General features: G+C 45.7%; 1 protein-coding gene across 1 annotated transcript in view; it reads left to right on the top strand.

Annotated features, from left to right (window-relative positions):
* Positions 1 to 25,318, top strand: part of MRE11 (MRE11 double strand break repair nuclease) — a 453,446-nt gene that overhangs the window by 348,284 nt on the left and 79,844 nt on the right. Inside the window, exons 16-17 of the mRNA XM_085621402.1 lie at positions 9,945 to 10,025; positions 24,349 to 24,407. Coding sequence (XP_085477528.1) covers positions 9,945 to 10,025; positions 24,349 to 24,407 — 140 coding nt within the window. The remainder of the gene's footprint in view (positions 1 to 9,944; positions 10,026 to 24,348; positions 24,408 to 25,318) is intronic.

The raw sequence follows: 25,318 nt of genomic DNA, 5'->3' as shown, positions 1-25,318 counted from the left end.
CCGGGTCGAGGTTGATGGCCGAGCTCGGCTATTTGACAATCCCGCTGCGGTGCAGGATTTTTGCCGTACCTACAAGCCGCGCAGAGGCCCGCCGGGGGGGGGGATGAGGGTGGACGGTCTCCCCCTGGTAGTGGGTCTGCGGGCAGCCAGGACCTGTTCTCGACCTCCGGTGTCGGCTGAGACGGCGCCCGTCACCGAACTTTGCACTGTTTGACTTTGGTTATTGAGGGACGTATTAACATTTGGAGTATATTTGTGCTGCAGCGCTGGGTGGATTGCGGATCGTTGTCACCCCCCTTTGGTTGAAACCGATGGGATCGTTTTTTGTTGAGATGCTCTGCTTTCTACTGTTTGGTTACACTTGGTATTACTGTCTAGAGCTATGTTCTTTTTTTTCCAGGATTGGGGTTGCCTCACGTTTGCGTGGTTTGGCTGGGTGGGGGGAGGGGGGTAGGGGTAAGCATTTTTGACTCTTCTAATATGGCTATGTGTGAACGAACTTTATTGATACACAGTGACATCCCGGTTTTGTTGCTCCCATTACTTGCTGACTGGCATCAATGGCCCACATAGGTCTGAATGAAGCTCCTCTCAATCTATCGTTAATGACTTGGAATGTCCGGGGCCTGAACAACCGGAGTAAATGCAAACAAATACTGCACTACTTAAATCGGCACCGGGTGGACATTGCTTTTCTTCAAGAGACTCATCTGCACGCTCCAACGACCTCCCGCTTTGCAGCTTCCTGGGGCGCTCACCGATACTTTGCCCATTTCAGTAATTACGCCAGAGGCACTGCGGTGCTGAACCATAAGAGAGTCCCGTTTCAGTGCCAGGCGTTTCTGGGTGACAGGGAGGGGCGCTACTGTATTGTAAAGGGGGTTTTGATGGGCCATGTTGTCACTCTTGTCTGTGTGTATGCCCCCAACACTGATTCCCCTGACTTTTTCCATGCGCTTGAGGCCCAACTGGTAACCCTAGCGCCGGCTGGCGTCCTGCTGGGCGGCGACCTAAACATGTTGCTGGATGTGGGGCTGGATAGCACCTCTGGGGCCACAGATTCTAAGCCTAGGGCAAGGCGCGCATTCCAGGACCTTTGCCGTCGGTTCTCACTGGCGGATATATGGCGCCGGCGAAACCCGAACACTACTGACTACACACACTTTTCAGGACAACACAACACTTGGACCAGAATTGACTACTGGCTCCTCTCCCCGGGCCTGGCCCCTTGGTTCCGCGTGTTGAGGACGTTCCCGAGAACGTACTCGGACCACTCCCCAGTCCTACTTGGCTTAGACGTTCCTCGACCTGAGGGTTTTGAGCGGCAGTGGCGTTTCCCTGGGAGGGCGCTATTGGATGACCTTTTTGTACATGAGGTTTCCGAGGCGATAGAGGACTACTTCACCATAAATACTGGCTCGGTGGACTCGTGGGCAGTGCTCTGGGATGGGTTCAAGGCATATATCAGAGGGGTTTGCATAGCTAAGCACGTGGGGGTCCTGAAGGTATTGCGCGCAACAATAACACAACTGGAGACACAGCTAGACGCGCTGGACACTGAGGCGCAGCAAGCACCCTCTGACGAGGTATTTACCAGGCGCTTACGCCTGTTGTCCGACTTCCGGGAGGCCGCGGACAGGGAGATCCTTTATTTGGGGAAATACCAGGTTGCACGTAGGTATGGAGAGGGGGACAGGCCAGGGCGCACGCTAGCGCAGGCCTTACGACCACCATACAGCAAGTCCCTGATCGCCGAGGTGCGGGGCACGGATGGTGAGCTCCGCACAACGCCCGCTGAGATCCGGGACGAATTCCTGGCCTACTACACAGATCTATACACCACCAAGTTGGGTGACGCCGCGTCCGCTCGTGCGGCCTATCTATCGGAAATCGCTCTTGTGTTCCTGGATAGGGGCATGCAGGAGTTCATGGCGGAACCTATAACGGTGGCGGAAGTGCGGGGGGCGATCAAAGTGCTTCGGGGCTCTTCAGCCCCGGGCCTTGATGGCTTCTCCGCTGACTTTTACAAGGCCTTTTCTGATCTGCTGGCGCCCAAGTTAATAGAGGTGTATGCGGAGGCCTTGGAGCGTGGCTCCCTCCCCTCTACTCTGAGTGAGGCAGTCATTGTGCTGCTCCCGAAGCTGAATAAGGACCCGACGTTGTGTGGGTCGTACAGGCCCCTCTCCCTCTTAAACACTGACTATAAGATCTTGGCCAAGATAGTAGCCAACAGGCTTTCCCAGCTGATGGAATTCATTATATCGCCCGCACAGTCTGGCTTTGTCCCCCGCCGCTCGACGTCGCTGAATTTGCGTACGCTGTTCACGGTTCTGCACAGAATTAACCCGACCACACCGGCTGCAGCGATCCTCCTAGACACCGAAAAAGCGTTCGACTCTTTAGAATGGCCTTTCTTTCTTTCCGTCATGGAGCGCATGGGCATGCCTGCGAACTTCCTGGCGACTGTCAGACTTCTCTATAGTCGCCCTACGGCCCGTTTGCGTCTCAACGGCACGCTATCTCGCCCATTCTCGCTCACGCGCGGTACACGGCAGGGTTGCCCGCTTTCACCGCTCTTGTTTATTTTGGCTATGGACCCCCTGATTCGGCATTTCCAGGAGCGGCACCTCCACAGGGGTCTCCAGTTTCGGACGGGCCCACTGCTGGCCTCTCTCTATGCCGATGACACAATCCTGTATGTCAGGGAGCCGCAGGCCAACCTTGCCCCCTTGATACATTAAATCCTTCGTTTCGGTAGCCACTCGGGTCTGGGCATAAACTGGCATAAGTCCATCATCTTTCCATTGACTAGTGGCACCTCCCCATGGCAGTGTGAGTTCCCTCTGGAGTGATGCCCGGACTCGGTGCGGTACCTGGGCATACAAATACATTTGAGCACGGACGAAATCATCCGCCTCAACTATGGCCGCGCGATTGCGCGACTGGAGACTCAGGTGGATGGGTGGCTGCGGCTCCCGCTCTCTATGTCCGCTAGGATAGCTATTCTTAAAATGATAGTGCTCCCCAAATTCTTGTATCTTTTCAATAATATCCCTATCCCTCTAACCCGGACCTTTTTCTGCACCCTGCGGTCCCTCATGATTAGACTGGTCTGGGGCGGGAAACACCCCCGGATCCGCTGGGCGACTCTCACACTCCCACAGGATCGAGGTGGCCTTGGAGTGCCTGATTTATATTTATACTACCTAGTCGCTCAGTGTGCACATGCCTATGCCTGGTATCACCCTGATGCTCGGATCCCATTCCTTCGCCCAGAGGCGGACTTTGTCCTCCCGGGTCGCTTGTCGGCGGTGTTGCCCAGAGGTGTCCCCAGAGACCCAATGGACATTCAAACGGTATCTACCACCAGCTGGGCGTGGAGCAGGCTCTCGCGCTATTTGGCTCAGCCTCTGCTGTATTCTTCTTCCCTCCCGATACCCAACCCTGGGCTGTTACCGGGCACGGATGAAGCACTGGTGCAACGAACGTTGACGAAATTTGACCTCACCAGGATCGGGGACTTATACCCGGGTGGGCACATTTTCTCAGCATCGGAGGACGCGCGATTCAGTGATGCTACATTCATGGACCGGTTCGTTCTTCGCCGGCTCTATTGTGCCGCCCGGGCGGAGATTAAGGGATTTCCCCTCGAGCCGGCCTCCTTGGAACCCCTCACCACCCTGATTGACGCCGATACGGGGGTACATATTGTTTCCAAGCTGTACAGGGCGTGCGCAGCACGGGTCCCCTGTACGGACGATCGTGCGCGGGAGGAATGGGGAACAGACCTGGGTAGGCCTATCACGGACGAACAATGGACGGCATGTTGCAAGGTCACTGACACGGTGTCACTGAACAGTCGTCACAAACTCCTACACTATAAATTCCTACGCCGTTGGTATATGACCCCGGTTAGACTCCATGCCATTGATCCCGCGCGGCCACACACCTGCTGGAAATGCGCTACACCACATGCCGATTTTGCACACATGTCTTGGACGTGTCCGAGACTACAGACATTCTGGACACAGGTTCACAAGATCCTAGAAGAGATGCTAGAGCTGACTCTGGTTCCCACTCCTGAGGTCGCACTGTTGGGGTATACCGTCAATTTCCCAAAGAATGTCCGTAAATTGGCCTCTCTGGGGCTTCTCCTGGCCAAGAGGGAGATAGCAAGGCACTGGGGGAAGAAGACAGCTCCCACGTCCAAGACGTGGCTTACGGCCATGGCTTTCTGTAGCACGAATAGCGAGATCTACTCTAGTCTCTTCCCCACGATAGCGCGTCCTAGGGACATCTGGGGCCCTTATAAAACATACATTGCAGGCTTACCTGGCTCGACCCCGCCATCCCCGAATCCCGTAATAGCTCCCACTGGAGTGGGGTAGGTTGTACCTACCAATGTTACGCAGATGTAGTGGTCATGGGAGGGTGCGGATGCAGGGATATTTATCTCCTGGAGTCAGGTACTGTGTGCCACATGGCGTTTTCCCATGTTCGAGATATGAGCAGGGGTGGAGGGTGGCTTTAGTGTCCTAGAGACAGAGCACGGGTCAGAGATCCCCCTGGTTCAGGTTCGGGCAGGTGTCGATGATGGATTGGTAGATGGGGTCTTGTTGTCAGTTGCATTGATGATGTGGTATTGTTTATCTAAGAACCGGAAGTGTCACACAGTGGCTACTGATTTGATTTTTGTTGATTGCACAGCCGTAAACTTTGTATTATTGGATTTGCCTAATTTCAATAAAATGTTTCCAAAAAAAAAAAAAAAAAAAAAAAGCTATCCAATAGCAAAATAGAAAACACAAAACAAACAAAAAAAAAAACACTTATGTCACTGCGTCGTTCACTTGCTCACTTCACTGTCAGTGCACATATGTTTGTTATGATTATTCTAAATTGTACATACCAATTGTGTATTTAATTATAAAATCTGTTTTCTTTTTCAAAAAAATAAATAAATAAATAAATAAATAAGTGTTGTAACCTGTGATGATTCTAGGTATATAGTCTATTGTCTTCTGTGATTGTTGTGTGCTATCCTTGAAAATAAGTTCTTCCCGTTTAAATTTCTCACTTTTTTGTTTCGTTAATCTGAGTGTTTTGGTGTCGTAACCTCTATTCTTTAGCCGTGTGAAAAGACTGTCTGTAGATGTCTGGAGACTGGCTGGGGTGCTGCAGTTTCGTTTCATCCTCAAGCATTCTGCATATGGGATACTCTCTATGAGTTTGCGAGGATGGAAACTGTCAGCATTAAGGATAGCATTACCTGACGTTGGTTTCCTAAACGTCCTAGATTGTATTTTCTGGTTCTCTATATACAATTCAAGATCTAGAAAGACAATAGATTTTTTGCTGGTAGTGCATGTGAATTTAAGATTAAGAGAATTTTCGTTGATGTCAGACACGAAATCAATTGCACTTTGTTCAGTGCCCTGCCATAGGATAAAAATGTCGTCTATATATCTTTTATATAGAACGACATTATTGGTAAAGTGACTTGCATATTTCTTCATGAGTACCTGCTCCTCCCACCAGCCCATATGCAAATTAGCATAGCTGGGAGCGAAGCAGGTACCCATGGCAGTCCCTTGTGTTTGCTTGTATAATAGCCTGTCAAAGATAAAGATGTTGTTGTCCAGACACCACTCAGTCATATGTAACAACATGACTGTGTGGTGATGTAGCTGTATGGGTCTGGTGCCTAAATAGTGTTTGAGTGCATTTAGGCCATCTTTATGCCTGATACTGGTGTACAGGCTTTGTACATCAAGGGTCAAGAAAACAAAGTCATCATGCCAAGATAGATCATAAATTTTGGTCAAGAAATCGCCAGTGTCCCTGATGTACGCTGGAAGTTCCTTGATGAAAGGTTGCAGAAAAAAGTCCACAAATCTGCTGGTGTTTTCGAAAAGGCTGCCAATTGCAGATATAATTGGCCTGCCGGGAGGATTTTGAGCATTCTTGTGTATCTTTGGGAGTAGATACAATTGGGGCGTGATAGGATAGTCATTCTTCAAGAAATCAAATTCAGCTCTAGAGATGAGACCACCACATTTCCATTCATAAAGGCACTTATGATATTTTTCTTTCACGCTGATAATGCCTGTGGTACTAATACGGTTGTAACACTCTCTGTCTTGTAACTGACTTAACGCCTCCTTATTGTACATTTCAATGGGCCAAAGAACCACATTTCCTCCTTTATCAGAGCAGCGTACCACAATGTCAGTTCGTTCTTTGATTTTATTCATTACATTTGTATATTCCATTCTGACATTGTGTTTTGTTTTGATAAAATCACTGCTGCTCTCTATTGCCAAATCTTTAAGATCTTTTATAACCCTTTCTGCAAAAATGTCGATACCGTCCTTTGGCATGAGCGGTGTAAACACAGACTTAGGTTTGAAAGGCATAGGTGCAGATTCCAAGATGTTTAGGTCAGATCCAATCGCTGCTTGTGTGATAGTGAATGAGCAGCTTTCTTGTTCAAATGCCAATTCAGTGATGTCCCTGAGAATGTTCATATCGGCCACATTCAATCCTTCTGATCGCGAAGCAGTTGGTATCTCCGTAATGGCTTCAGTGTTACTGGTGGTGCTGTTAAAGAAATGTTTACGTAATTTCAGTGTACGTGTAAAATTGTACAAATCAATCCTGGTTTGTGTGTAGTCAAAGTTTGTATTAGTACAAAAGGATAGGCCAAGGGAAAGAATTCTTTCTTCTTCGGTAGTTAACGCCATATCGGTTAGATTTATGACTGTGTTTTGGCTGGCTGTGTCCAAATCTATAAGGAATGAAATAGAAAACGAGCACTTATCTTGGGTCCACTCTCGTTTGTTTGTCTGAATGAATGATAAAACTTCGTGGAACGAGACTTCTTTATATATATATATATATATTTTCTTCGCTCCGCTGCAATTGAAAATTTACCCTGCACTACCAATTATGCTTACCCATCTCTAAACCTTAAAAGACCTTTAAATCTCTTACCCATCCCTGAACCCTGTAATTCTCATACTAACCTGTACCAGTTCTCATCCCTGAACCTTCAAAACAAAATCTCTAAAACCCTTACTACCCCATACCCTTACCCATTCTTGCACCTTAAATAAACCTTACAACCCACACCCCTACCCATCCTAGAACCCTAAAAAGCAATTTAATTACCTTTCCTACTGTACCCTAACCAGTCCGTGAACCCCTTAAACCCCCTTACTACCCTGTACACTTACATAGCCCTGAACCCTAAAAAGCCTCCCTTAAACTTATTACCCTGTACCCTTACCCATCCATGAACCCTAAAAACCCTTTAGTGTTATACCCTTACCTATCTATGACCCCTTACATCTGTAAAATCTATACCTTTTTGCCCTTATAAATCTCTGAACTCTAAAACCTCCTTGCTACCCTGTATACTCGCTCATCCCTGAACCTTAATAAATACCCTAAACCCCTTACTTCCTTATACCCTTACACAGCCCTGATCCCTAAAAACACCTTACTATCCTACACACTCCATTTCTGAACTCTAAAAAACATTAAAACCCCTACTCGTCCCTAAACCTTGTAAAACCCTTACTAGCCTATACCCATCCCTGAACCATAAAAACCCCTGTAAAACCCTTACTACAAAGTAACCTTGCCCAGCTCTGAACCATAAAACCCATTTATTAGCCCATAGCCTTTCACATCCCTGAACTCTAAAATCCCTTGTAAAACCTGTAATATACTGTGCCATTATCCTTCCCTGCACCATAAAAAACCCTTTAAAACCCTTACCATCTAAACACTTACCCACCCCATAACCCTTAATTCTTCCTATTTTTAAAACTGACTTAATTATGTCATTAAAAAAATATTTGCCTGCGTAGTAAAGTACTGCATAATAAAGTACCAAAGTAATGCCTGCAGGATACTTATCTATTTTGTAAAGGGATGTGTTGTAACTTCCTGTGCAGTAAAGACCACAGGGTAAAGGCTGTATACATAGGATGGCGTGTTCTCACTCCATATAATTTCAGGCTTTGGCAAGCAATAACATAAACTATATAAGTGCTAAAAAAAATTTTACAAACGGCCATCCTTATCCAATTCACACAGCCTGCAAAAGCCAAAAAACATAGCCACATTTATGCTTCTTTCTCTTCAAAATGATTCTTACCTAGATTATTCCTCAAGTTTGAAAATGCTGTGTATGTTTTTGTGGTTAGAAAAATGGGTTTGGTGCACAGGTGACTAGGTAGGGCCTTACAACTTTTCAAATAACAAAAAACCTAGCCGTCACTCAGAATGCTGCTTTTTACTTAGACAGACTCAGGCCATTTCTATGATTTAAATGGTCTGTAGCTTTTTTTCTTCTTCTCATTGAATCTTTTAGATGCTCATATCATCCTCTGGCTTCCATTAATAAACATACATGTAAATCAGACTTTTACAAAAAACATAAAACTCACAATACAATACATATAATGGATAATGAAGGGGATTACAATCATAGTGAATCCAGTCAATATTAAAAAATAAACAGCAGCCGTTATCTTAATTAATTTGTCAGCTAATCAGTATTTTGTATGAGTGGCTGCTAGCCACAAGGGACCAGTTTGTGTGTTTCCCCAGTGGTAATTATTGTGACATTGTTTGGTACAGTGAGATCTGCATACCATGATGGATGGTACCTGAATTCAAGTATTTTGCAGATTTCACCATATTTTGATACGATTTGTTATATTGTGATATACATTTAGTTACATGGTCTGATGTCTATATTTTTCATTGTTAGTGTGGTAATTCTGCTTACCTCTTCTGTTTATTCTGGGTATTTTTAAGGAAACAAGAATGATTTTAAAATCTTCTACAAATCATTTTTTTGTCATGTATTTCTCATTTGAACCTCAGAGTTTTTCAACTCATAGGAATTCTCCTAAGGAAATACTTGCATTTTATTCCCTAGGATGACGGTACCTACTTGTAACATTGAATATGTAGATATATCTGTGAGATGTATTAATGAGACTAGACCCCATTCTCCATTGTTAACAGTAAATCTGAAAAAAGCATCTTTGTGTCTTGTTTGTATTGCCTACTAGACATTATTCTAATTCATATTTACATAAACTTTTCAATTTGGTATCATGCACCCTTCCAAATCAAAAGGATATCATTGATAAATCACAATCACAGGAAGATGTGTTTCTAATCATAGGAAAAGAATAGCTTCGAAGTACATGCATCTTCACACCATCCCATGGTGAAATTCGGGTAGGGTATTGTGAATTTGCAGCCAATCACTGTACCTCTATTTCTAGTAAAACTTAATTGAGAAACTAGAAAATAGTTATATTAGAAGACATTTTATTAAATCTCTATATGTTCTAACAAATGTATTAATCTAATATCAGGAAAAAACTAAAGCAGAATATTCATCAGGTTGAATTGAGATGCTCAGTGGGTGGTCATAAATAACATGACCTTCAAATATTGTCTTCCCTTGCAAAATTATTCAGTTTTAATTAAACATATTTCATGTTCTATACATAGAAGGGTAAAGTTTACCCATGGCATTGAGAAATATCAACATGTATAATTTGGCAAAATCTTAATGTGGTTTTTGGAAGGGTTGGCATAGATTTTTTGAATTTTGCCACAGGCAGTTATCTTACTCAGTCGTTTTACTCTAAGGGTGTCCTCGCTGCTTCCACAATTAAATGCTTTTGACTCTACTTTAATAAGTTACATATGTTGCTCTTTTGGAGTTACACATGTATTTGTTTTTTGCAACATGGTCTATTATTTATCGCAGTGATAGTTTCTATTAGGTGTATATGTGTATAAAACTGTTACTGAAATAGTTGATTTGATATCTCTAGAGCACTGGCTCTTAACCCATTTAAAGAAGATTATCATCAGGCTGGGTTATAACATTGTAGCACTTTTTTTTGCAGGCAGTACAAGTTCAGAACCCTCCGCCAGTGGAAGGCCTAATAAAGCTCCTGTGGCCGCACCTGCCAAGACCATCATGGATGGTGAGTGCGTAACTTGTCTGTATTTATTGATCATTGATTTAGCAAATTCCCCAACTCTGAAGTTCTCGTCAGTATATTCACAATCTAGATACAGATAAAACACCCAGTAAAGTATATACCCTGCGTGACAGCACTTTCCATTTATCTGGCCCCAACATTGCTCAAATTGTATCAAATACATTGTGAAAGCATAACAACTGTTCTAACCCGCCTTCTGCAGTCTACTCTTTGTTCCTTTTAATTCTGTCCTGGGTTTCACCAACACATTTTGAGTTTCTCAAGGGCTAGAGGTTCCCACGCAGCACTGTTGCCTTTACAGCACATGCTCAATATTTGTGGGGCGTGTCTTGGCGCCGACCGAGACGGTCGCACATCACAGGAGCTCCAGGCTCATCTTGATGAAAATAACCCCAAAAATCAGGTATCGCGTCCGATCTCGAACGACACACACTACAGGGTAAAGCAGAGGTGATGGAACACTTTGGTGCCGTCCCATCTGCTTCCCGGTGCCTAAGGGACTGCTTGGCTACCATCACGGAGTCTGGCCTAGCTCAGGGCATAGTGGGCGGCACGTGCTGATCGGAACCGCGGCAGGACTGCCTGGGAGGCCTGACGCGATCCCGGGAGAAGTTCAAAGGGAAGCGACGGATACCACATATGGTGCGGGGCGGAGTGTTGGCTGGAAAGCAGGTATTGTGGACTCGCTATAGAAACAAAGCCTAAGGCACGCCCATAGCCACAGTGGGGGAGTGGCTGTGGGGCTTGCGGCCTCAGAGACGAGCCGACAGCCTGCGGGGACACAGTGCGGCTGAGCTGACCTGTGGCCACGCTCTCCTTCCTCCGGGGTGAGGGGAAGGGGAGATAATTGGAACTTTCTGGATGCGCACCCAGCCAGAAAGCAGACCTGGTGGATTCCTGGGTCGGATCTCCGTGCACTGAGTGGATACTCCAGGAGAGGAGTGGAGGTGGCGGCCTGCTGATGCTGGTTGGTGACAGTTATAGAGCTGCTGGCGTGCATGCTCGAGGATTGAGGTTTGGCAAGAAACGGTGAGGAAGATGTAAATGTGTGCAACACTCTGCTAGTCCACCCCCCCCACCCCCCCCAGCTATAACTGACCTGAACCCAGGGGCACATACCTCTGGGAGCAGTAGACTGGGACCCTGATGCGGTAACTGCTCTCTGGTCATCTGTGCTTTGTGTTGTAAGGGACACTTGTGTCACAAATATCCTGCGGCCACAGGCGCTTTGAGCTAAAGGTATACCGTGGGGAGTAAAGACCTGACCACTGGCAGGTGTAGCACGTAGCGGCGTAGCAGAGGAGACTTGCAACCAGCTGAGCTGATCGGTCGTGGTTTAGCCCAATTCTGTGGACCCGCAAGAGTGCATGATGAAGCCAAATGTTATGAGCCCCACTCAGACTAACAAAATGGTCAAGTATGCTGTGCTCAGGATAGGACCAGAGGGACAAAGTCAGCAGGCTGACCTGGCGGAGCCATTGCTCAGCCCCATCATGGCGGCCATAACTGATTTTAAAGGGACTATTGAGCCGAAGCTAGATTCAGTTACAATAGATGGGCACCTATTGAGAGCGGATTTCCTCAAAATCTACGATAAAGTCTCTACAGCCGAAACAAATATCAATCCACTGCAATCTAAGACAAAGCAACTGGAAGAACAACTGCAGATTCTCACGAAACAGCAAGCAGACATGGCAGCTAGACTGGAAGACCAGGAAGGACGTGCTCGAAGGAACAACATCAGGGTGGTGGGGTCCGTGAAGGAGCAGAGGGGCAGAGAATCGATCTGTTTCTGGAGGACCTTATACTAAAACAGCTGCGCCCCAAATGGTGAAACATGCGCACGGGGCGCCTTGTCCCAATACCGGGTGCGTCACCTCGTACAATATATAGCAAGGATTTTGAATTATCGGGACAGGGACTACATCTTACAGGCTGCCACTTGCACAGAGACCTTTCCTACAAAAATGCCGTGGTGCGTTTTTTCCCAGACTTCACGCAGAAGCTACAGCGCCAACATCGGAGCTTTGAAGGGGTAAAGCGGGAACTGCGAAACCAAAATGTCAAATACATGATGCTGTATCTGGCAAAACTCACGCGAGTGTTATCCGACAGGAGATCATGGAACATTAACACCCCGAAGGAAACCTGGGAGTGGTGCCTAAATATGGAAGTTAAGGTACTGGCGAAGGCCATTGCACCCCGGCTCCGTGGAGTGATAACCTCCATAATACACCAGATCAGTCAGGATTCATGCCCCATAGAAGAATTTGTGGCACCTATACGGAGTCCTGCATATAACCGCGGACAGGAGGTTGGTGCACAAATGGACGAACATCTCCACGGGCCAGGCAACAGGGGCGGCCAAGAGATCAACAGGGAGGCAACACTATGGAGGAGGTGACCCCACAAACTGGAGATGTGGAGGAGGATGAACAGGGTTGTCTCCAAATCTGCACTACATGCAAAAAGTGGACTGAACTCGAACTGCTGTCCACGTCAATAATACGTGAGACTTCTGAATATATCCTTTATAAATTGCCTTACGCTTGGTGGAGGGTTGGAGGGGGAGGGTGCTTAAGAGATTTATTCGATAACTAACAGGACATAGAAATAGTTGTAAGAATGGGGGGATTTAAAACTAGTAATGATTGCAGGGCCTACTCGAAGGCATTGGCTCACACTTCTGGGGCGGCAGGCACTCTGAAAGTGGGCTGGTGGGAGGTTTTGAGCCCACAGAGCAGGAAGGGAGGAGTTCTACAATCGGGGTTCTTGTTTTACTCTTCTGCACACTTTCTTGTTTTATCCAGCACTCCTAGCTACACAGGAACAGACATTGGAGGTGGGGAAGGGATGGGACCTGCTCTCCATTTGTTGTATTAACCGGCATAGACTGAGGCTCCACCAAGGTTGGTATCATGACCTGCTTACTTAAAAGGACATCACTATAAAGCTCTAGACCGGTATGGATACACTCTACTTGCACATGCTGGATTCACATCGGATTCCAGAGGGGTGGGTATATTGGTTAGATCCTCCCTTCCATTTGTCCTGGGTTAACTCTGGCACGACTAATCAGGCAGATATGTCGCAATGACCAGTACGTGGGAGGGCGTGGTCCTTAAAGTCTGTTCGATATATATACCACCGAAGCTTCATGCTGATACCCTACCTGCGTTAACTGCATTACTACTGGACTTGCCACTAGGCGTTCTCCCAGCGGGGCGGGGGGGGGGGACATTATCGCTACCATTGACCCAGGATTGGATCGAGCATCGAGATCAGACAAGGGACTGGGAACAGAGCCTCTACGAGCATTTGTAGACGCAATGGGACTGGTAGATATATGGCGTGACCACAATCATGGGGTGAGACATTTTAACGTCCATTCAGCAGCTCACGCAGGGTATTCCCACCTAGACCATCTCCTGACACACACCACAGGCGAGGACTTATTCAGGAACGCGACTCTTAGTGCGCGAGGGATTTATTAGGTCATTCGCCTTTTTTGAGGCGCTGCTCCAGGGGCCCGGCAGAGACACTACACTACATCCCAGATTAGACCACTGGCTCTTTCAGGATAAACAAGCTACGGAAAAGATATGACAACGTACAGAGCAATACTACCAAGAAAATGTAGGGACGGTCGACTCGGCCTGTACTCTATGGGAGGCCTATAAAACGGTGATAAGGGGTTATGGCCAAGCATTATCAGGAGGGAGGCAGAAGGAACAAACACTACAATATGAGGCCCTGTAACAAGAGATTATTGGTTTTGAAGCAACGTTGATGAATGGTAATGTCCCTGACCCACTTGTTCGTCATCAACTCCGGTTAAAACAACAAGAAATGAGAGACATAGTGGAAGATAGGGCTTGAGCGCAGGCAGGACCTACGCAGAGACGACTCTATGATGTGGGGGATAAGCCAATAAAATTATGGCTTGGTTGGAAAAAAGAGACAGGAAAAGGAGCTGGGTCCTGGAGATCTGCATGCCATGGGCGGTTCATAAAGCAGGGAAGGAGATTGCAGCCGCATTCGCTGATCACTATGAAGCCTTATACACTTCTGCCCCGTTAGAACTGGAACTGACTGTACCAAACTCCTTAGAGATATCTGCACCCCCACACTGCCAGCTGACGTACTTAATTTCTGGAGAAATACTTAACAGTTGAAGAAATATAACAGGCCATCCATGAGCTACAGTCTTGCAAAGCCGCTCTGCCAAATGGCCTACCAGGTGAACTGTGTAAGGGTGTGACTGCCACAGTGGCACAACATATGCTTAATATGTTCCAGGAGGCGGGGGCAGACTCCCAGAATACCAATGATTAGCTAAGATAGTGGTTATTCCCAAGAAAGGTAAGTCCCCCTCCCCAAAGACTGCCACTCGTACAGACAGATCTCACTCCTAAATATGTAAGTTTAGGTACTGGCGAAGGATATTGCGCCCCGGATCCGTTGAGTGATAACCTCCATAATACAGCCCGATCAGTCAGGATTCATGCCCCATAGAAGTACCAGACTGAATTTGAGGCATCTATACGGAGTACTGCATATAACCGCGGACAGGAGAGGGAAGGACACCGTAATGCTATCACTGGATGCACAGATGGCGTTCAACAGTATTGAATGACACTATCTGTTCTCTGTATTAGAGAGGTTCAGCCTCAGGTTCTGTGCCTGGATTAGGCTCCTGTATACAGACCCTCTGGTGTAGGTACAGGTGAATGGGTCAGTATCCCGCAACTTTGCCCACCATAAGGTCACAGGACAGGGATGCCGATTGTCCCCTATGCTTTTGTGTTGGCGTTAGAGCCACTAGCTCATGGGTCTGGCATGACCCATTGGTGGCGGGCATAATGGCAGAGGGTGGGGGGGAGGAAAAAATCTCATTATATGACGATGACATATTTCTATACGCCACGCACCCTGTTTTACTGTAGGCAGGTTGCTCCACTTTTTTCATCTGTTCGGCAGTTATTCTGGGTACCAAATGAACTGGGATAAATCCCTCCTGTTTCCTTTGTCATAAATCGCTCCATCTCTTCCGACGAGCGGAAAATCCCATCTAGTAAAGGATACGTTTAAATACCTTGGCATACAAATATCTAGGAACGCCAGTGAGTTCGCAGTTAGACAGATTGCGGAAAGATGTAACACATTGGCGACGGTTGCCAGTGTCCCTGATGGGAAGACTTCCCTGTTTAAAATTATGTCATTGCCTCGTTTATTATATGTCCTACTTAATACCCCCTACAGAATACCGGCTGATTTCTTTCATAAGGTGGATTTTGACATTCAAAAACTTATGGAATGTAGGTAGCTCCAGGATCGCCCTTCATAAGTTACAGAGAGGAGTGTTTGACAGGGTCCTGGCAATCACGGATATCAGAAAATATTATTGGGCTGCCCAACTGGTCATAATTAATTACTGGCTGTTTACTGGACAGGAGGAGCCAGCCTACAGAGTAGACCGTCACTCTATGGGACAGCGGGTATACCCAGCTGTGTTATACCGTAAACAGTTAGAACAGCAATTTCTGCCACACACACCAACGGTCGTTTGCGCCTAGCGAGAAGCCACAAAATTCCGCGGATGGGGAGACTAGGTGGACTCCACTGAGGGATAGCGATCTCTTAAAGGTGGTGGGGAAACTGAAGGGATTCAGTAAATGGGGATATACTAGCAGAATACCAGATGTCTGCAGAAGAAAGGTTCCGCTATTTCCAGCTGGGACATGCGCTGCAGGCTCACATCCTCCAGGGCGAGCAGCTGCCAGACTATGCACCTTTAGAAGATAGGCTTTTGCTGGATCCAGTGCCAGAGAAAGCCACCTCCTTGATTTATTGAAAGATTATAAATGACACAACTGACCCACTGGGCAATTGCCTGAAGCATGGGAGGCAGGTGTGGGATTGCTGGAGGATGATGATTGGGTGAAGGCAATACAGAGCCCCAGGGAGTTTGCCATAAGGGTATGTTCCCGCCTATTACAGCTCTGTGTTCTCCATAAATCCTATTCCTCTAGAATCCTCATGCACCGACTGGGCCGTTGCAGCACCGACCAATGTTCCAGGGGGTGTTAAGAGGTGGGTAATTTTTCCACAATCTGAGGGCCTGTCCAAAAATCCTGCAATATTGGGGAAAAATAAAACAAATTATGAGGTGGTAGGCCAGGCCATTCCACTGGAGGCTTGATGGCACATACTATGTGCGACTAGGGAAGCAGCGTAGCCGAAATATCTTTAAACATGGTTGATGGTCGTGGCCGCTGTAGCCAAAAGGAATATAGCCGGGGGGGGGGGAGCAATCCCAGTGGGTGGTAGATTGGAAGACAGTTTTGGACTGGTGCGGTGCAGCAGAAAAAGTAGCTTTCAGTGGGGGACATACAGGGGTTATTAAGGGCCCTATTGTTTAGGACAAGAGGATGGGCTGGGGTATTAGGGATTAGCTACATTAGGCAGGGTTGTAGAAGTCGATAATACTGCCATGGTTTTATATCTGTACCTACAGTTTTAGGCGCAAATATCTAGGTGGGATCGCCTGTATGATCACCTTTATGCTGCTGGGTATATGTTTATAAAAAAAATATATATATATTTGTGGTGCTAAAGCACTGTCCCTCAATTTTCAAGGCCTGTAACAGTCAAGACAGTCAGATCTTCATGAAAGCAGCAGAAGTTATAGACAACATAATCATGATGAGCCATTGTCATTCCTTTTGGGGTAGTCGTTACGATTTGACAAAATACTGAAGATTCCTGTACCTGCTCTTCTCTTTCCAGGGGTACCAACATATGATGTCTAGAGCAGATGTAGGTTGCATGAATTGAATTGAATTGTAGCTGCCTATTTTATTGTTGATCAGGAATTGTATGGTTATGTGTTGTTCTTATTCACTTTGATTTCTTCCATCATTCAACTTTTCAAGCACTGTCCCAGACTTGGTGAATTTACACTCCTGCGCCTTCAGAGTTTGTTCCTGTTTCATTAACTATATGACTTCTGAGACTTTTGACCTTAACAACTACAGGAAAGGCTAGCAATATATAAGACCTATTCTTGTTTTACAGCATTCATATAAAACATTCCTGAACAAGGAAAGGGGAGCTCAACAAGTAACTTAAACTTCAGATTACATTAAACCATTGAACAACAAACATTAAAACCAGCATATAATACAATATGAGAGGTAATTGCAAGCCAATACAATAACATTAACAGTTTAAACAGCAGCTCAGTTTGGGGGACAATTAATTTGGGAACTGGAATAAGATGACTGCAGATGTAGAGGATGAGCAGAATGGAAGGTATTCGAATTCATAGTTCAAATAAGCCTTCTAACAGAAAACATAGGTGCAAGTTCGAAACAATGTAGGGGTTCTTTTGCCATCTTCGTTGTTTCGGTTGTTAAGGTTTCCTTCTAGTATTAGGCAAACAGGTAGGTTTTCTTTGATGTATTATTATGTATCAAAGTGAGAGAGAGGATGAGGGGACTAGTCCTTATCCCCTGGAGTAATGTATCTAATCAAGAAGAACTAATCTAACTAGATGTGATAGGAGTCTCAAAAGTGTATGGTTGATGATGTATGCTAAAGAAAAGTCTTATTTCTTGTTATAAAGCCCTCACCCACCAACCTAGTTGGTGGCATGCTTCATCATCGGGCCCACCCGATGACACCGAATGTGTCCTGGGTGTGCTTCAACGCTTGTGTTACAGCGGAGCAGGTATGTTAAGGCGGATCTTCGGAGTTCCGCAGCTCAACTACAGGTTGACAGGAGGGTCCTGTCAACCAAACGCAAGCCAGCACCCCTGCCGGAAAACTCATGGGCCACTCGCAGCAAAACGCTTGTGAATGCCTTGAGAGGGAAGCTCCCTCTTACATATAGTGCACCTTAGCGCGTGCAACACATTTTTCTGATCTATGACACGACTAGTAGCATAGTTCTTACCTTCACACATCACAAAGGTCCTGAGGAAAGCCAGTTTAAAGAATAAGGCCTGGCTGAAACATGTAGACCACCCACTGGATGCAGGAGTACCCTAATACCACTCCACCTACATCCAAAGCCTTGTTTTTATTACTGCCAGAGGCCCAAACATTATAGTAAACCTTTGGGTAATGGGACCACTGGACGGTTTTTAATCTATCACCCCTCACGTCACCAACACTGCACACTCAGTAACATATCTGCTCAGGTGTAACACAGGCGTTGAAACACACCCGGATACATTCGGTGTCATCGAGTGGGCCCAATTATGAAGCAAAAATGTATGACAGTGGGTTGGTAGATCGTTGCTCATTACTTTGAGCGGCTGTACCTTTACCACTTTACTTTCTTTTCTGCAGCTCCCTAAATGACTCCTGAAACCATGGGGGTCAATGATATTGCTGGGGTACCAAATGGAAACTAGAGGCCGGCAGCTGCTACCGCTGGCTGCCTCTGAGTAACGTCACTGAGGATCAGTTAGTGAGGATGAGCAAAGGTTCTCCATAGTATTTAGTTTCAGTTGCATTGCTTCCTCCACTACCTATGTACCTTGGGGCTACTATTGCAAAGAAATATTGGAAAACTGCACCTGAGCACTTGCTTACTCAAGAATCTGTCACCAGCAGCGATTTGTAGCCCATTTTACAAATATTGCCGACTCAGTCATACATTGTACAGTAAGCACTCAAGTAAGACCCTGGTGAGATCCCTCATTGGTCACAGATTGGGATGAACGCCTTGATGGCTGCATACACCGGTCCGATGTAGCATTGAGGGATTTTGGCCAGTGTTCAGAAAGCTCTCCAGCAGAGAACATGCATTACTGGATGGGGTAGGGTATGTGGGCAGCTGCAGGCAGGAGTGCACAGAGAAGGCACAGGCGCTAGTTAGGTTAAATAGAGGCAGCAGGGCCCCCTGCATTCAAAATAGCAACAATCCCAGGAGCACTTGAGAGTTTCTTTCATAGTCTCTCTCTCTCTCTTTCTCACTCACTCACTCTCTCACTCACACACACACACACACTCTCTCTCTTTTCTAGGAAAGCAAGATCCTGTTTTCTTATCAATTGAATAGTCTTTATTTATTTTTTTCACCTTTAATGTTTTTAAACACAATCTTTACTGGCTTCCAATGTCACCTACATATTTCTTTTTTTAGTTCTTGCCTACCAGACAGTGTATGTGCTGTTGAGAGGCTTCTTGTTAAATATCAGCGGGCTAAGAGCCTTCCCACTTTTTTCTATTTGTTGATTTCATTGTCACTCTCATTTGCTTATTTCCTATTCGTTAGCATGTGTGGACTTTCCTTCCTCTTCGTGCATTTGTCTCTTCCCCATATGCTAAGATGCATTATTGTGTCCTTACACTACTCGCTTTTCCAGATGCTACTTTTTCCCGCTGCTCCACATTGTGCTCCCTTTCCATTGCTTTCCACGACACGCCCTTTCCCCAACCCGCACCATCTGTACTGCTTCCTTCCACCCCGTTTTGTTCCCCCACCAGCGCATTCTGTGTTGCTTCCAGGCTTCACCTTCCCCCTGTTGCTTCCCCAGCCATTGCTTCTATTCCCCCGCCCACGTGTTGTTTACCCACCAGCTTTGTTTTGCAGCCTGGTTATTAATTAAATGTTTAAAACTGAGAAAAACCACCAATGTCATTTTGTAGGCACACACTGCAAAATGACATGGACACCCAGGTTAGTGTGGTATTTATGCTGTGTGTGTCCTTGACTGTCACCCACCCCCAGTTGCCAATCTATGGAGTCCCTTCAGTGGGACTGGCAGAACTTGGCATCATGGCAGCAGAGACTGCGGGTGCCACCTTCAAGGAAAACCCAGAAACAATAGTATTTGTCTGCAGTTGAGCAGAGCCCCCGCACTGTATCAATTACCAGCTGTAATTCTATAAGAAAACGCATCACCGGAACACAAATGTAATCCACAAAAAAATCTTTTCAGCCAGACTTGTGCTAAAGTTGCTATTTCAATTATACTCAGTGTAATTTAACCCCTTCGCTTCTAGGCCTTCTCCAGCGCTAAGCCTTTTCTTTGCTACTTGGGGGTCGTACTCACTTAGGCCTCCATTACTTTTTGTCCACATAAGGTATCCACACCATATTTGCGTCCTTTTTTCCCAACATACTGATTCACTTGGCTCACCATGCCACCCCAGTTTAGACCCAGCCATATGCAAATCAGTCTTGACCCTGCTTCTCATGGGAACAGTCCAGCCCGAACAGCCAAAGCCAGGTCCTCACTGGCTGATTAGGAGTGAAATAGCAGGATGCTTGTTTCCAGTCCAGTGAAGACCTGGCCTGGCAGTTTGGGCTGGACTTTTTCCATGGGGAGCAGGACTGATTTGCATATGGCTGGGTTTAAACTGGAATGGCATGGGGAGCAAAAAAAACGATGCATTTAGGCCCAGATCTCTGTACTGGGATGAATGTTTGACATTGTTCAACATTCTGTTCATCAATTGTTCTTTTTGAGTTTGTCACCACGAGTGGGACCGGTATGCCCAGATGTGGATCCCGTGCTCTCCATGCCTCTGGAGTCAAGCTAGCCTGGCTGATATGGAGTGAAACTCTAAAACCGATCCCAGGTCCATTTTACCCCTACCTCAATGACTGGCAATTGCAGGCATGCTTACCACAGCCACTCGTAGACAACCTCCTGAAGTCAGCAAACCTCCTGACATCATTGGAGTTCACTAGCAATGTGCCAAAGTCACACCTAACTCCGCAGACGCTCCTTTTCATTGGAGCCATTCTGTATTCAGTACAAATTTAGGCACATCCTCTGTCAACATGAGCCCAAGGCATTCTGGCTATGATCCTGATCTTTCAACCTCGGTCCTGGGTCGCTATGAGAATGACTCTGAGGCTTCTGGACCTTTTTGCGCTTCTGCATCCTGCTTGCCGACTATGTTAGGTTGCATACGCGGACTCTTCAGTGGAACTAGTCTCAGTGGGCCCAGAACCGGGGAAACCTGTCTGATTCTATGCAAATATCTGCAGTGATGGCTGCTCAACTGCAGTTGGACTAGTTGGACCCATGACCCATGTCCCTGCCCCACCCAGAGCTGATGGTGGTTTAAGACACTTCACTGCTGGGGTAAGGCGATGATCACAGTACTCTGGTCGTCGGTGGAGGCTTGACTCCAGACCAACTTGTTGGAGTTGTGGGCCATTCGTCTGGCACTAAAAGCCTTCCTGTCAGCCATGAAAGGAAGACTAGTTCAGGTTTTCACTGACTCCACCACCATTTCGTACAGCAACAACCATAGCAGGGTGGGGTCCTGGATCCTGTGCCAAGAGGCTCTTCGTCTCTGGAGCTAGTTTCAAGGTCAGGGTATTTCCCTAATCGTGAACCACCTTATAGGATCTTTCAACATGAGGGCAGATGAACTCAGCCGGCGAAGCCTGGTGGATGATAAATGACATTTATATCCTTAAGTGGCACAGGAAATCGTCCAGCAATGGGAAGAGTCCTGGCTAGATCTTCTCATTACAGTTGAGAACGTGCAGTTTCAAACTTTTCCGTGCTGAAGTTTCCAAATAAACTCTCCCTTTGGGATTCATTCCAGCTAGAGGGAGCATGAGACTCCTGTGTATGCCTTTCCTCCTCCTCTACCTCTGCTGCCCTGAGCCCTGAAAAAGATCAGGAACGACTGGGCCCAAGTTATGTTAGTGCCTGAGGAATGGGCCAGGAGAGTGTGGTACCCGGAACATCTCAACATGAACATCTGTACTGTTGCCGAGCATGTCTGGGTTCTGTACCTAGACCTGCACAATCTACTCCCCCATGTGTGGAGATCGAGCACAGGCCATTGAATGCATTCAGTCTCCTTCCTAAAGTCGTAAATGCCATCCTTGTCAGCATGCATCCCTCAAAAAAGTCCGTTTACTCCGGGCGCTGGGACACCTTTGTGGCTTGGTAGGGCACCTGCAATACGAACCCAGTGCAAGTCATGCTTTCTGATGTTTTATGTGATCTTTGGCCTAGTAGGGACTTGATGTGAGCACAATTAAAAGGTATTTGTCAGCCCTTCCTGCCTTTTTGTATTTAACAGACCAGCCTTCCTTGTTTAAATCACTTCTTATGATGTGGTGTAGAAAAGGTTTGCCACATATATTTCCCCAAACACTTTGGGATGCCATAGAGGGATCTTAATTTTGTCCTCACTTTCCTTATGCACAGCTGTCTTATACCTTTCCTGTCTCTGAACATGGTGTTCTTTGTCATAATAACTTCAGCTCTTCATGTGAGTGAACTCCAAGGTCTTTCGATGGAGCTGCATACACCCCTTTTTCCCAGATTTATTCATGTTGAGGACCAGGGCAGCCTTTTTGACAAAAGTTGTCACTCCTTTTCATGTTAAGCTATGCATCGCCCTCAACGTTCTTTGCCTTGTCTCACCCTTTGAAAGAGGAGGAGAGCCTCCATCAGCTGGACCCCAAGACCACCTTGTGCTTCTACATCGATCCCACTAAAGATCATGGCGTGGACAATCAGATTTTCGTGGGGAAAGAAATGAAAAGGAGTGCAGAAAAGGACAATGTCCAGGTGGATAGTCCTTTGCTTGAACATTGGTACATGGTAGGCAAGAAGCAGCCTCCAGAAGAGTTGAGGGATCATTCCTCCAGGGCCAAGACTGCTACCAACTGCACTGGCACATAGAGTGCCCGTGCTGGATATTTGTCAGGTTGTGACGTGGGCATCAATGCACATGTTCACAAATCATTATTGCCTTGACAGCCAGGTCCGGATACGGCTGGGTATTTTGCATCATTTAGTCGTATTTCCTAAAATAGAGGCCTGGACAAAAAAATCTGCTCAAGTGCCCGTGTGACGGGATGGCTACCAAATCAGACTCTCATTTCATCTTGTTTTGTAAGTTCTATGTTGAAATTAGAAGATTTGTTATACGTCCACTCTTTTTAAATGAAAGTTTCTTATTTTTTCAGATCGCTTTTAGCGTTCTATGTAAACTTGATAGTGATGTTATTTGTCGATCTGTATCTACTTTGATCTCACAAAATTTGAAGAGAAGAAAGATGCTCTATCAACTTGATGAGGAACGATATGAAAAGGATTAACTAGTAGGGTTCATTTTTAAAAATTGCCTATGATTTTACTGAAGATCATTGTACCTTAAGTTTGCACCTTTGGAATTGAATATGTACTGTGGGGCTGCAAGAACTCCTGACGAAGCTTTCGCTATTAGTGCCTATTGAGTTCAATATAATTTAAACAATGTTTTAATGTGTAAGGCTGATGATTATTTAATGCACAATTTTATGTATTTATTGTTATATATACTTTTATGGATTCAAATGAAATTCAAATAAAGTTTATTTGACTTGACTTGGCAGCCAGGTCCGATGGGTAGGACGTCACTCCACAGACTCACCACCGTGGGAGATACTGTTTTGGAATCTGTTCTAAAGGTGAGGAACATACTGTTAGACGGATGCATCTGAAGACCAAGTTACTTATCTTTGGTAACGCTCTTTCTGGTGGATTCTTTATCTAACAGCAGATTCCTCACAGCCTTCTCTCCTCCCCGTTCTGTGATATGGACTCTTTACCTGCTAAAAAGGTCCTTGTTCGAGATCTGCACACTGGCAAGAATATCGTTTTTTTGAGCAAAGCATCCGAGGACGCAGTTTGGGTCAAGAAAGGAACGAACGTCAGCGTGCTTGGGGGGCGCTTATGTGCGGCTCTGGCTCTCACTTCTGGGGTGAAGCTGAGTCGATGCGAAGCCACACAACGCCACCTGCTGGCATGCAGGGTTATGCTGAAAAATCTTTCGGATCCACTCTATTGCCTGAGGATATTCTAAAGGTCAGAAATCTGTGGTTAGAGTATCCACCAGAAAGATCGTTACCGAAGGTAAGTCACTTGTTCATATGATGCTTGCCCTTGAGTCCACATTCAGAGCAAATTGCGCTTGTATCTCACATTTTCTTGAAGAATTTACATGGGGAAAACAGTATGCAAAATCAGATACAGTGAAGTAATACTGAGTGGTAAGTCCGATTTTGCAACGTATTCCTCATTTTCAAGTGGCGCAAAAATCTCCTAGGTTAATGGTGCTAATTGCAGTACCGGCACTGCCACATTCTGGTTCTTGATCCTGGTAAAACTTATAGGTTTATATAAATCTGTATATTAATAAGGTAGAAAACCATTTGTACTTTATTTATATACACATTCTACTTTGCTGTTTATATAAATTTTTTCCTTGTAAAGTACTATTATCTACTCATGCAATGATTTATTTTCTAATCACATCCGTTTCTTTTTAGCCTTTAAATCGTCAAGACAGCCTTCCTCCAGAAGCACTGCGTCCAGAAATTACTCCGAGGTAAACCTTTTAACCTGCAGCGGGGTGATAACCAAGAAATACATTATAACAAATTGAATTCCCGTGATAAATCGTTTTGTTTTAATGGGCGTCATTTATTGCAGTGTAGGTCTCGCGCAGATCTGCACTCCATGTTACTCTCGTTGCCCTCGGAGGCTAACCCCCTCCAGATTCCTGCAATGTTAACAAGCTCGTAGATTAATTGAGAAGTCTGCTGAGAAATTGTACTTATGTCGTTATCTATTCTTTGGTTTTTAACGTTTTTATTTTGCAGAAAATACTTTTAAAGGAAAAAGTGACTGAACGCTAAGTTTAATGTTGGGAGATACAGCACACTTTTTTCTGTTAATTAGTTTTTCTAGTATAGTCATCTTAATTACTTTATGCATTCGTTCTTGGGTGTGAACAGGCACTATTCAATGATTATTTGTTATTGTGGCATTGAGCCGAACAAGCAAAGACAGTTTATGTGCCTGTCCTTTGCAACCCAATATATTCAAGGCCCTGAGAAATGCAGGCAAGCACAATGCAGATGCACTGTGCTTGCTTCCCACTTAATATGCATCCTTACTGTGGCCAGGCGTGTCCATCATTGATCTGCAGGGACATTTACAATTTTCAAAACATCCACATAGGATAGAACACAGTTGGTGCAGTTAGTGCTTATTGTGAACATCTGCGTGGATCTGCGTTTTGTGGACAAAAGTTTTGGTGGCCCTGGTAGAGGCTGTGTTGAAGGGTGTTTTCTGATTTCATTTTAATTTCTATTAAAGTCAATTAATTCAACATGAACTGTGTATCGACAACAAGCACCGTTTTGTGCCATCGCCTCTTCTGTAGTTTGTTCGAACACCAATCTTTGTGGTTTCAATTTGATGGTCTTAAATATTACCAGGTGTCTGTCTGATTCT

The sequence above is a fragment of the Triturus cristatus genome, chromosome 8, assembly GCF_964204655.1.
Source record: "Triturus cristatus chromosome 8, aTriCri1.1, whole genome shotgun sequence".
Lineage (NCBI taxonomy): Eukaryota > Metazoa > Chordata > Amphibia > Caudata > Salamandridae > Triturus > Triturus cristatus.
Note: the sequence above shows the minus strand (reverse complement) of the source record. Positions and strands in the feature narration are given on the sequence as shown.